General features: G+C 49.3%; 1 protein-coding gene and 1 long non-coding RNA gene across 2 annotated transcripts in view; one reads left to right on the forward strand and one right to left on the reverse strand.

The window, feature by feature from the left end:
- MXI1 (MAX interactor 1, dimerization protein) overlaps window positions 1-6,910 on the reverse strand; it is a 105,331-nt gene extending 98,421 nt beyond the window's left edge. Inside the window, exon 1 of the mRNA XM_081243885.1 lies at window positions 6,452-6,910. Within this exon, the coding sequence (XP_081100011.1) occupies window positions 6,452-6,713 (262 nt within the window). The 5' untranslated portion in view covers window positions 6,714-6,910. The remainder of the gene's footprint in view (window positions 1-6,451) is intronic.
- The window catches only part of LOC308622452, a 264,527-nt gene that overhangs the window by 35,546 nt on the left and 215,180 nt on the right, over window positions 1-13,801 (forward strand). The window lies entirely within an intron of this gene.

A 13,801-nucleotide genomic window follows, 5' to 3' on the forward strand; every position in this document is an offset into this window, starting at 1 on the left:
TAAAACAGAACAAGCCACAATGACTGATGCAAATCTTTGTGGCCAATTCATTGCTGCAGGGCCAGGCTTTTTTTAAAAAGGCAAAAGACCCAGCTTTTGGTGAACCTGCTGTTGGCCCTAGTACCATAGCAACAGCCCCAAGTCCTCTAATATGTCCAGAGGACAGACTTGGGAAAGGCAGTAGGAGGGGGGCAGTGTTTCCTAGGAGCCTAAACTTGAGTTAGGGCCAGCAGAGTTGAACAACTCTGAAAAACAAAAACAGAATCTCTCTGGTTGGCTCTTCTGTCTCCAGCTTCACTTCTAAACCTTTTCTAAGCAGAGTGTGTGCAGAAAGACCCTGGACAATCAACAGGGTGTTACAAACACCCGCTCTGCTTCAGATTATTGGGTGACCTTGAGCAAGTCATTTCACCTCTCTGGACTTCATTCCTTGGCTGGAAAATGCATACACCTATATATGGTTAAAACTGTAGGCTCAGTCGAATCAGAGGCCTAGGTTCAAAACTCAGCTCTGCCATTATTAACCCTTGTGACCTTTGGGCAAGTTACCCAGCTCCCTGTTCCTCGGTTACCCCCTCTGTAAAATGGGGGTAATAGAAGTGCATATGCCATGGGGTTGTTGTGAAGATTGGAGGAGATAACGCATGTTTAGCCCCATTCTTTACCAAGTATAGTCAGTGCTCGATAAATAGTTGCCAGTGTTGACATTATACAATGCAATTAGTTGCTGCTGCCGCCGCATGCTGGCACCCTCTTCATTTCTTTCAGCTCTACCCCCAGACTTCTGCCAGCCATCCTCAGATGAAAACCCCCGTTTCTAGGTGCATCAGTGGGACAGTGTTTTGGTCAGAGAGGGCAGGTAGGTGAGCAGCTGTTGTTCTGCCTTGGATCTGATAGAGCTCCCCCCCACCCCCACCTCCCAAACCAGGAATGGCTCAATTCAGCTTCTCTAACTTCCCAAGGTCCAGAGGCTTTTCCTGGGTTCCCTCCACAGGTTACCCAGTCCCTGGGAGGTATGGGACTCTGAAAGCCACAACAGTATCCTCAAAAGTCTATTTCTGGCATTTACCTATGGGCAAAGATAATATTTAAAACTGGGAAAAAAGTTGACTCTGAGGAACATAATTTAGGATGCAGAGGAAACAGAAGCCTGATTTAATAATGCTCTTTACATAACTCCACCAAAAACAAGTACATCACTCCACTCCCATCATAAATCAACCCATGGAGTTTTCAGAAAAAAAAGCAATTGCACATAGTACATGCTCAATACATATTTGTGGAATGAATGAATGAATGAATCATAAGATTCCTGCTGTACAGAAATGTGACCTAGGTGAACATTAGTTGCCACCAAAGCCCTCAATTTTAGCATAAGTTGCGCTGGTTTCCTGCTCTCTAAACCAATAACTGATCCGTCTGTAGGGTCACAGCTAATGTAGTTTCATCTCTCTAGGCCTGACCTACCATCTCCTTATAAGCCCTGGTCTTTACAGCCCAAGGGCATTCTGCATTGATAATGGGAGACATCCTCCTTCCTTGGAAGAGATCAGTATTTCCAACTCTTCTCCAAGTCTTCAGAAAGTCTGTCATGTGTCCCCTGGCCTTCAAACCTGATCACTGTGCCATAGCCAGTAAATGACAAATCCAACAAATCAAAGGATGTATATTGTCTACCGTATGCCCAGTGTTACGCAACAGTGACATATACTGAAATACTGTAAGTGATCTTTTCCCTTAAGATGCTAATCTTCTCCCTGTGAGGATAAAGCTAATGCACAGCAAGCAAGTAGAGACTTGCTGATTATCAAGGCTCAAAGAAGTGACTATTTATTGAGCACCTACTATATTCCAGGTACTTTAAATGGAGCACCTCAGTTAGTTGTTCAGCAATGGCAGGAGGCCGATGCTATTGTTATCCTTGTTTTACAAAAAAGAAATGAAACCTCAGAAAGGTTAGGTAACTTGTGCCCAAGGTCACACAGCCAGTAAGCAGTGAAGGGGGAATTTGGGCCCTGCTCTGGGTGACTGTAAAGCTTTCATTCTCTCAACTACCCTGACTTAAGAAATATTCAGGGGAGGTTTCCTGGAGGAGGTGGGAACTGACCTAGGCTTTGAAGGGTAGGTAAGACACAGATAACCCCAGGGGAGTAAGAGAATGAGGGCATTTTAGACAGAGGGAAGAGCCTAAGTCAAGCATAGAGGCATGACTGTAAAGCCTGCTTGCTGGTGGACCTGCTGGACGGGAGCAGAGGAGATTAAGTCAGGAAGGCAGGGTAGGGCCAAATGACACCACACAGCAGCAGCTTACTCTATCAGGAGGAAGAGGCTGCTCTTTGGCCTGTCCATGCCCTTAGGAAAGCACCTCACCCTCAAACCCAGGTAATGCACTCCAGAGAGCCACCCATGGCTTCTACTCCCATTTAATCTTTCTTTTCTATCTTAAGCATTGCCCCAAAGCCACCTTCCCTACAGACTGGGAAGCCCTTTTCTGTCCTGTAGACCTTACCGGTTATAGTAACTTCCACTTGCCTGCTGAACAACTTTTATGCACAGAACACCCTTTTGTGAATTTCTTTCTTATTCCCTTTCATTTTTAACCTTTTCCAAAACAGGAAGTACATATTTTTTCTACTAATCAGTCAGCCCTAAATTGCTATCCCTCCACTGGACCCCAAATGGATATGGGTGATATGTCAGAGGTTATTTATGTATAATTTCTGAATTTGTGATAACAGGGTCACAGTATCCATGATTAATATTTCTGGAGGCCTTTAATTTGAGATTCTCAGGGATTCACATCAGTTGGAACTTTGGGAGAATGTACCAGCATATCCTAAGCAATCCTTGCCTTGCACAGAGCAGTCAATACTGAGTGACTTAATTTGAACACCCCAAGAAAACTCATTATATATACTGAGAATAATTCAGTACTGTGTACACTCAGTGAGCTCTCCTAGTACGGAAACTTCAAAGATGCCATGAAAAGCAGCTCTGGTGACAATGGAAAATAAGGCAAGCTCCTGCCAAGTAAATACTTTGCAAACGGTAAAAGCGGAACGTGTAAACTCGTGACCAGGGCCTATCGGTGCATTTCGAGAATGTCTCACAGAACCCGAAATGGAGAATTGAGGCTCAACACCCGGGTGAAGAGCGTCCCTTTAAGAAGGGACCGTACCAGCTGGCCACACTAGAGCTCCCCGTGATTTTCTGGCTTGCCTCCTGGCTCCACCCCCCAGTCTCTGGCCTCAGCAACGCGTGACGTCAGGGGAAGCTGAAGCTGCCGATTGGCTGAGCGACGCTGCTAGGTCAAGTCCAGTCAGAGGAAAGAAGTTTGTCTCCATGTGGAAACCATGTGTCTCTAGCTGGGAGGGGGAAGAGGAGGAGGCGGAGAAACTGAGATCAAGTGATTACAGGAGAACTGGCTGAAATGAAAGCGGGGAGATTGTGCACCTGAGCCGGCCAGTAATGCCCTTTGCAGTAGTGACCTAAGAAAACAAACAAACAAACAAACCTTGCTCAACTAACAAAACTTGAGGCGCCCTCCAATCATAAAAATAATTAAAAAGCTAGGGTCCTTGCTTCCTTCCAAAAACCAGGGACCTGAGAAACGCTGTAATCCTATCGGAACGCCTAGATTCCCCTCCCTCCCCCAACGACTGAATGATGTAAGCGTTTCGGAAAGCCGGGCTCTGAAGCAAAACAAGTCCTGCGCGCGCGGAGGGACCCTCAGTGCCCGAACCCGACGCACGCACGACCCGCCCCCCGACTCGCGTTATTGCTGTGCACACGCGGACCGCCGTGACGCGCAGGCATTGTGTGCAGCGAGCAGAAAACAACGGCGAGCGCCGCCAGCGCGAAGAAGCACCCCTAATAAAATGAGGCAGATGTAGGGCCCGCTGTTTTCCGTACTAGGAGACCGAGACTGGGCGGGAGGCGGGGCGAGAGTGGGGAAAATAAAGTGGCCTCCGTGGGCCGCTCCAATTTTAAGGGGAGATAATAGAGGGCCCTGCGGATGGTCGCCCCATAGTTTGCTGGAGGTCACCCTCGCCTGCGTGAGCTGTTGGGGAGGGGGCAAGGGCCTCGAGCGGAGTTCCCGCTCTCGGGGAAATCTGGGGGCCGCTGGCATCACGTCATGCTGAGCCAAACAGCGGCTGCGAAAAGAGGCAAGAGAGCTAAAAATACTCCCGCGGGGAGCCGGCCGAAGGAGGGGGGCAGCGGGGCCGAGGGGCTGATTACGCACACGAAGTTGACTTCGATTGGGGTGCCCAGGTTCCCGAGCCCCTCTCGGGGTCTTGCAGCGCGGACGCCTCGGGAAAGGGACCAGGAGGAAGCCCCTTGGCTTCCACGGTCTCGGGAGCCTGGCTCCGCTGCCGCTGGCCCGCCCGGTACGGGGCAGCCCGGCCCAGCGCGCCCAGCCCTCTGCTTACGTGACTGGTGGCCACGCCAGAGCCGCGGCACCGGTAAACAAGGAGGTTGAGGCGGCCGAGGCGGCCGGGGGAGCGAGGGTGGGGGCGGCGAGGTGGGGAGCAGAGGTCTCCGATTGTCTGTGAGTGCGAGGGGCGGGGGGCGAGGGATGCGGTGGAAGCTCCGGCAGCCTGTTTAGTACACCCTTCTGTAGAGGGGGGCGGAGGGGGCCAACCAGGTTTGCCACACACTGCCAAGGTGCCCTCTTTGGGTGCACCCCCGGCCAGAGCCGGCGCCACGGGACAGACTCAGGGGAACAGGGCACCCGGGCCGAGGATAGCGTAAGAAATCACGCCCCTCCCCCCTCCAACAAAAGCGAACACACCAAACAAAACCACGTCTTCCCCCACCTCCCCACCAGCTCTGGCTTTTCAGAAACTACCCTACTGACGAATGCACACTGCCCCCCCCAAAAAAAAACCCGTGAATAATCGCAAACATTCAGCTACACGGCCGACGATGCGCCTTTCTCGCAACCCAGGCACTCCGAGAAAGCAGGAGAGAAGAAAAGAACGCACCACCGACCACGCTACACAAATCCTTGTTTTTGCCTTAAGCTACTGCACGATTTCGCTGCCATCACACGGTTACTTTAACCCCGAAGGCCTGGGGTGTCGGTCAGCTAAGGTGTTTTTGTGTTTGAGGGTTGTTGTTGTGTTTGGGGGAGGGGGGAGTAGGTTGCAAGATCTGACACGTTGCAATCGGACCCTTTCTTTCTTTCTTTCTTTCTTTCTTTCTTTCTCTCTCTCTCTCTCTCTCTCTCATCTCATTGATCTTCCTACTTGTTCGGACAGATTAAACAGCCTGCTTTTCTCTACTCTGTCGGTCTATATTCCTCGGCCCCTTCGCCCTTCTCGCAGCTATTATTTGTGAGGACCGTGCTGGAAACGCCGCACACGCGTGCCCCCGTTAACGGCGCTGAGCGACTGCCTGGGGAGGACGGGGGGACCCAGTTGGCAGAGGCAAAAATGAAACAAACAAATACAAAAAGGAGGCCAGGCCGGGGTGGGGCTCCCAGCACCCCCCCCAAGCATCGCTCTCCACCTGAATCTGGGGTGGGGGGGGAACAGTAAAAATCCACGAGGAAGGCATTTGCCTTGCTCGCCCAGCGCGCTCACTCGGGAGCCGTATCCCGGAAAATAAAAAAAACCGAACATAACAGCCTACACCTTCTTCCATAACTATTGTTTCCTGCGAGATCCCAAAGTTTCCTACTGGCTGCGTCCCCCTCGCCAAGTTTCCCGGGCGCAGGACGGCGGGTCCGGGGCGAGCTGCTGGCGGTGCTTGGCTTTGCCGGCCTGTTTCTTTCGGGGGGGGGGGGGCGGTGAGGAAACCACAGGGCACCAGAGGCGCAGGAGGACTGTATCCGTGGACGCGATGGCCTGAGCCCAGCCTTGCTGCGAGAGGAGAGGAAAAAGCAAAGTGGACAGGAGGGAGAAGCAGAGCCGAGCCAGCCCGAGCCCACGCCGTGGAGGGCTGTTTGGTTGTTGGTGTTATCGTTGTCGTGTGTGTCTGTGTTTTCTTTCTGGAACCGCTAAGCTCTGCCTACAGTTTCCAACTTTCGGCTTCTAATCCCCACCCCACCCAGGAACGAGCGACAGAAAAACAACACTTGTCTGCCCGAGAAGGCTCCGGAAAAAAAAAAAAAAAAAAGGAAGAAAGGCGACCTCGAAGAGATGAGCTCTCGGCTCAGTTGTCAGCAAACAACAACACTCCCCCGCTCCTCGGCCCAGCGGTCCTGCCAGCCTGTGGGAGACGGACAGACGGACGCACCGACAGGGCCCCCCCTTCCCCCCGCTCGTCTTTGTTACATCTTTAGCAGCTTTGTGCGTGCGTGTCCTTTCTCCGGTGTCATCGGCTTTACTGCCGAGGGCTGGATGTGTGTGTGTTGGGGGAGGGGGGTCAAGCAGGCGACAGGGGTCGCCCAAATGGGCGAGGAAGAAAGAGCCGGGCGCCGAGGAGGAGCCAGCGCCCCCAAACTTACTTTTGTTTTCTTTCTCGATCTGCTCCAGGTAGCTGGCGGCCTCGAGCAGAATCTGCACGTTCTGCAGAAAAGTGTTGATGTGCTTCTCCATCGAGTTCTCGCTGGTGTTGAAAATGTCCGAGAAGGGGCACCTGAGCTTGGCCCCCGCGAGCTCCTCTGGCTGGGCCGGGGGCTGGGGCGCGGTCACGGCCGGGGGCGCGGCGGGGGCCAGCCCCGCACCCTCGCAGCGCGCCTCCTTGCGCGGCCGCCCGCGTTTGCCCATGGAGGAACCGGGGTCCGCCGAGCTCGTCCTGTTTTGGGGCTGCGCGGCCCGGCCGAGCTCCGGGCCCCAGGGGAGAACCGGCTGGCTGGAGCGAAGAAGGCGCCGAGGCGAGGAGGCGACCTGACTTCCCGAGCCTCGCTGCGTGCAGTTGTGTGTCTGAGTGTGAGTGTGTGTCCGTCTCGCAGTGGGTCTGTGTGTATGGGAGATTGAATGAACCTACAGGACAGACGGAGGCGCTCTGGCGCCTGGGTCCTAGTGCGAGCCGGTCGCCATCGGACCGGTCAAAATAAAAGGTGGAGACAAGCGAGGCAGGGACCGCCCCCTGCCAGTCCCCGCTCACTCCCCGACTCTACCCAAATCTTACCACATTGTAGAGCGTAGGATTTAAACACGAATGGGAAAAAAATACTCGAAGGCTGTGAGCGCACCGGCATAAAAACAAACTACTAAGCTATTTTTTTCTTCACGTAAGAGTAATACCAATGCCTGGCACATAGTAGGTTTCCAACAAATGGGAGCTGCTATGACTTAAAAAATAAAAGCCCAATCCAAAATATCGTCACATGTGACCTCAAGTTCTCTTCCCCCAATGCACGCACACTCACTCACTCACTCACAGACGCATGGGCATCTACCTTCACGGGGCCAAATGAAATCCCCAGGCCACCAAATCCCAGTTACAGATTTACTCACTCTTTCTTTCTCCCTTCGAATGCAAAGTTATTTTCCAGGAAGAGGGAGGAGGTGTAAGCATCTCTCCCCACACTCCTCTTCCCAGCCATAGTCCAGCTGTGCAAAGCTCACAGTAGGGTGCCTCCACACCTGGCTCTCTTTTATTTGACAGAAAGGCAGAAGTGGCAGCCCAGGAACCTCCCACCCCTACCCCAGCTGAATTCCACCTTTTGGTTCTGAAGACCCCTGCCCCAGTTGACATTGTTTCGCTGTTACTGCAGACCCAGTGAGAGTCTGCAGGAACCATGGATGCTCTCCAGGCCCGGGAAGGATGGTGGGAGTCAGGGCCCTTTGGGAGTGCCATAGAGAAGGATTCAAGTCCCAGCTCTGCTGCATACAGACTGCGTGTGTGCCTGGGTGAGTCCTATAACTGCCCTTGGCCTAAGTTTCTCCATCCACGAAACCTCTGATAAGATTCGTGTGCTGATTAAATTATATCTGCACTTAGTACACTGCCTGGCCCATAGTAAGATCTTTTGCTTCCAGTATAGACCCAGACAAGAGCCTGAGTCCCCTACCTGCAGCTAAGGGGGGAAATAAGTTGCAAGAAACAAGACTCTTCGGCACTTTGTTGGAAAACATATCTGCAATAAGCCCACCTAAATATTGTCAACTTGCGAGGTCACCTGGAGTTTTCCTCCAGGGAAACCGTTTACTTAGAAGACACAGTGAATGCTGCCCCCTGGAGTTGTGCAACCCAGCCACCCTGCTTAGAGTCAGCTTCACACACGTTTGTCAGGAAGACTTTTCCTGGAAATGGAAACTTTTTGAAAAAAAATGAAAGTACATTTCTTTGTAAAAACACTCACTGTGTAAAACAGAATACACACACCCTCACCAAAGTCCTGTGTATTTGTAGTCTATAATAACCTGCTGCTGATATGACAGGAACAATCAGTATTTGGCATTTTAAAGCCAATATATTCACAGTTTGGATCATAATATAATCATACTACACATACTCTGCTCATTTTCCATCTTGATTGATCTCTGCATCCTTTGGCTAGGGTAGAGGAGAAGATCCTAAAAGCTGTGGGATAAATTACTTCCATCATCAGAACAATTACTTACTATTTGTTCTATTGGAACCACAATCTGAGTTACTCATGCTTAAAAGTCTATAAACGTCTAAGGATTTTAGGAAGTACAGTTTCAAACAAGTTTTAACCAATGCCATTTTGCAAAAACTGATCACCCTTGTCCTAGATGAAAGATGATAGTGAGATGACGAACCACCTAAGCCCGGAGAAAACCTTGGTCCCTCTTTAATTCCCCGGTGGAGGCATGGGCCAAATGTGCACATATACAGTACTGTGACCTGCATGTATGTATATACACACGCACCAAGATAGGCACACCCCACACATGAGTGCCAGTGTGGGGGTAGGGTGTTTTGTCATTATTAATTTATCCCTGTTTCATCTGTCATAGATCTGCAAGCTTCAGAAAGACCAGTGGGAATCTTCAAGCTGGGCCACAGATCTGACCAAAGCCAAAACAAACAATGGCTTGAAGAAAATCTCCAAAACTTGCTGATTTGCACTATTCCCACAGTCAGCCACAGCCCCCGCCATCATTCCCATGGAAAACACCAGTGCTGATGCCAAATCAAGTCTTCCCCCCCATCATAGGGGCATTGTTTTTTGTTATTGTGTGAGTTCTTAGCATCAGACAATGGCACCACAAGAGACACATTGGAAGCAGGAGAAATGCCTTTTTGTTTCACAAAGTCTATGCTATTGTGCCCCAGAGTGTCACATACAGTATAGTTGCATATATTTATTTTGGTAACGTGTCTGTGGAACGATGAATGTGCTAAAGCTCAAAGGTCCTTCCTTATTTTTTTCAGAGTCCATCAAGTGTTAAATCATGTTAGCATCCCTCCTCCCTCACCAACCCCCAATTAACAGATTTCTCTAATAAAGTTGGCCCCAACAGAAAGGGTGGTGTTTCAGAAGTTATATCCTGAGATAGGCATCCAAGATGCTGGGTTACAAGCTCAGCTCCATTCTTGATTACCTTTGCTTCCCAGGAGGAGCCATCAAACCCTCTGCACCTCTTTCTCTGGGGCTTTGACTCCATAAATAAACAGGTCTCTTTGGAACCTTGCTGAGAATTTCTACAGAGAACAGGTAGGGGATGAGAAGGTGACCAGCCTGATAAGAACATGTGAACTCTTTGAAAGGAAAGCAGTGAATTTTTGCAGCGCCTGGCCAGGCCAGCCATGATGCTCCCAAGGGCCCAAGGTGTCTTGGGTGCCCACTCAGTCTGGTCTCGTTTTCTCAACCTTCTGTTTCTTTGTTTGGCCTGTTTGCCTGTTTGGTAATATTTTTCCATTAATCTTGTTTCCATATTAAAGCAAAATCACTCTTTCTTTTTTTTTTGCCCCTCTTTTCCCCCAGACTACACTACACTCTTACATCAAAGGAGTTGTTTTGCCTGTAATTATGTCTTCAGGTACACAAGCTGGTTAATTACTGAGGCTGTGATATTAGCTGCCCCCAGACCTCCCCATCCTGCATTTGTATGGGATGCCCTTCCCCTTCCTGGACCACTTTGGCTCTCCTGGGCTCCTTAGCCTTGCCTTTCCTCCTTACCTGTGCTCCCCTCACTAGCCCTTTCTGCCTAAGTCTACCCTCCAACATCTCACTTTTCCTCGGACCTTGTCAGCACAAACCCGTCAGGTTCTCCTCCGCTCTTTGACCTGTGGTCTTTGCACTCAGGCTTGGTAAACACCATCAAGAGATCTTCGGTCCCCTGCATTTCACTTGAGTCCTAATCCTCAGAGTTTTCCTAGACAGATTTTTCCTGGGCATCTTTCCCTTTGGAAAGGCATTGTCCAGCAATGATCTGAGGAGCTGGCTTGGGGCTCCTTCTCTCCTTGGGAGCCATTATCTTGCCTTCATGTTTTAGAAGAAAGAAGTGGCTTCAAGGAAAACCCGGGAGTTGGGGGTTAGAGACTGATGAGGCACAAGCAGAACGGCAGGAACTAGGAGAACTGTGGGACTCTGCCTCTCCTACTGGCTCCTGCACAGGCTTAAAAGTGCTGACCAGGTCTCCTTCAACCACTCCCCATGCCCCCACCCCCACCCCCACACTCACCAGTGGGTGTAGTAGACATGGGCAGAGGATTAAAAGCCTCTGCCCTACATGGGAGCTCACCCAGACGTCACCTGCTCCTGGGCATTATCTCTGCTCTCCTGGACTCTGCCCTTCTCCTGGACCTCTGAGGTTGGCAAGCCCTTCCTGTCTCAGCCAGCTCCTGGGCTTCCCCTATGCAACGCCCAGTACTTACAGGGTTCATTAGACTATGAGCTCATCGAGGGCAGGGAGCACGCCTCGCTTCCCCAGCATCCCCAGCCCCTGGCACCTAGCATGGCACAAGCGTGACAAAGAAGAGAGGCTTAGGCCAAGAGGGTCAAAGTGATGAATGACCTTCCCTTGCCTGGCCAGAACTTGGTGCTGGCCCTTCATGGTTTCCTTGCTCCAGCATGGCAAAAAGAGGCATCTGACACTGTCTTCAAAACTATTCCTGAGTCACTCACTTTAAAGTTTAAATATCAAAATGCTGCCTCTGTAGAGAAGCCAGAAACCCATTGAGCCAGATGGTTGAAGTTCCCTTCCCCAAAAGTGCAGAGACCAAGCCACCTTCTCCCATGTTCTTATTGTTCTACATATCTGGTGACAAGATGGGTCTCCAAGGTAATAAATTGCCTCTAATGGAGAATCTTCCAAAATCACCAGGCCATGAAGGCAGTGGCCTGAGACCAAAGTGGGAATCAAACAGAGCTTACTTTTTCATGTCTTCTTATTCTAAGGTATAACCTGGGGCGAGGGGTTGGGGGAGTCCTTCAGGCCTCTATTTTCTTTAACATCTCCATATTTTTTAAATGAATTCAACAAAGATTCTAAATTCAGGTACATTAAGGTACCAGTGTCTGACACTAGCTCAAATATGATCATTTCCAGGGGCATTTGGAAATAAAAGATGGCCAATGCCTTAAGCTAAAGGAATACAGTTCTAATGGTGAAATGTTAGGCATCAGGAGATGGAAGGGAAAGGCAGCGCACAGGTGGCAAAAGATCTTCTTCCTGATGATGAGCTGATTGTGTGAGTCACACAGAGCCTCAGTAGTGAAGAACAATGTTTGCCTTGCTGAAAGGGTATATATAAAGGAACTCTGGAAACTGTGTTGTACACATGTCAGGATAGTATTGGGCTAAGAGGTCTTGGAAGATTTTCAGGGAAAACTAAAAGAATCGCAAAAGGATGGGAGCAAGAGTTAGGACCCCAGAGTTTGGGGCCAGCCATTCGACTGCACTGTTGTGTAATTTTGGAGAAATAATCTCACCATCTGTAGTGTCAGTGTCCCCACCCAAGATGGGAGAGTTCCACTGGCACACAGTCTACCTCTTTCCCCCTTTCTGAAAAGCATCATTAATTCGTCTTCCCCATGTTCATTAATCACAGACAGGGATGTCACTACCTATGGGGGTTTTGGGTCAGCATGGGAGAACCAGGTGACCGCACTGAGCTGGTAAAATTCTAGCCCAAAGTGAAGAAACTGGCATTTTAGGTCACCCTATCTGCCTTATCTCTGGGAAAAAAAACCTGCTTCCCTTTGATATTCTTTTTGGAAAACAAACAAAAAACAGGTGGAGGAGACCCATCTCTATCTTCAAAGAGGTCTGGGGGACCAGGACCCCTGTCTGTGAACCATTAGACTCAATAATCTGGGAATCAGCGCCCACATTGGGAGCTACACAAAATCTACAGGGAAGAAGCAGCCCAGAATGGTGCTGCTTCTAGTTCCTGACCTTCTGCCTGGACACCTGTCCACCACCCAGGCTCTCCTCCCCTCTGAAGGTTTTTTTCTCTCTCTTCTTTTTCCACCTCTCCTGACTGAGGCCTGCAGGTTGCCCTCTCCCTTTCCTGACACAGAGCTCAGTTCTCCTGGGTGAAAAGGTTGATGAGCACTGAAGTGGGTATATTTATCAGGGATAATAGATGCATGAGCACATACTCAACATATGGATTAATTCATTCCATCAGAAGACATAGTCTCCCACGTGTCAGGCTTCTTCTAGGTGTAGGGACACAGCAGTGAGCAAAGAGCCAAAACTCCCACCCTCACGGGACTTATTTCTTACCCAGGTACACATGTGACATAGGACCAGTGGGATGCATGCAGGTATACACATAGGCACATACATGCACACAAAACCCTTTACTCCCAGATCTTTCAGAAAATGAAATGTAAACTCCAAGTTGGAGCCAGAGTAATAGGGATTCATACAGAGGGACTGTTACATCCTTTTACGTATCACAGAAGCAGTCATAAAGGAGAGTAAAGAAGGGTTTGCCCTCACTGGAAACCTTTTCTCTCTTCTTGCTTACCTTGGAAATTGACTTTTGTTTGCATACACTGCCCTTGTGTGTGTTTTCACATAGTAAGGCATACTACACTATGTATCAGAATACTTAAATTTTTTAAAATTTTCGTATGTTATTCTAATTCACAGAGTTCTGAAAATCTCACAGATATGTGTGGCCTGCCAAAGAGTCACGTCAAAACAACTGTCTAAAATTATGACTTACCTGGAAAAGTCAGAAATGTAATCAGAAGCTATTTCCATATAACTACACCCTAAAAACACCCATCCCAGACAGGCAGGCACATGAGAATAACATGTTGGCATATAGTTGCAAGAATCTGCTTTAGACTTTTGATTCTTAATTGCATCATTGTTAAAGTAGAATTGAGTAGAAAGTACCAACATGGAGGCTAGAATTGGGAAATTCTTCTCCATTTCCTGGTTCACTTTTCAGAGTCTTGGAAGAACTGGACTCTATCAAATCTTAGGCTGAACTGATGCTAAGGAAATGTCTTCTCATCTTGTTAGTTTAATTTTTCGTCCTTTGGACATGAGCACTTTTGAGTATACTATACTTATGTGTAATGAGGTCCCATATTGAGACACTGTAAGTATAAGAGCTAGTATTCATGGGATGCTTATAATATTCCAGGCCCCGTTCTCCAAGCACATTCTATTTCATCCTCATAATCACTCCATGAGCTATTATCATCACCCCCATTTTACAGATGAAGAAAGGGAGACTGAGGGAAAATAAGTGCCTTGTCCCAGATGGCACAGAGAGCAAGTGGCAGTGCTGGGGTGCTCCCTGGTCTCCAGTTGAGCACAGCAGGATGTTCCTTCTTCCTGTTTATAACCAACTTACCTTCATCCAGTTCTGTCCAGCCCATGTGGGCTGGGGGTAAGTTTATGCAGTCTCGCACCTATGTACATAACAAGGTGCTTGTTGCAAATCCTCATTAGATTGTAGACCGAAAATT

This window comes from Mesoplodon bidens (genome assembly GCF_964165515.1).
Source record: "Mesoplodon bidens genome assembly, chromosome: 1".
Taxonomy (NCBI): domain Eukaryota; kingdom Metazoa; phylum Chordata; class Mammalia; order Artiodactyla; family Ziphiidae; genus Mesoplodon; species Mesoplodon bidens.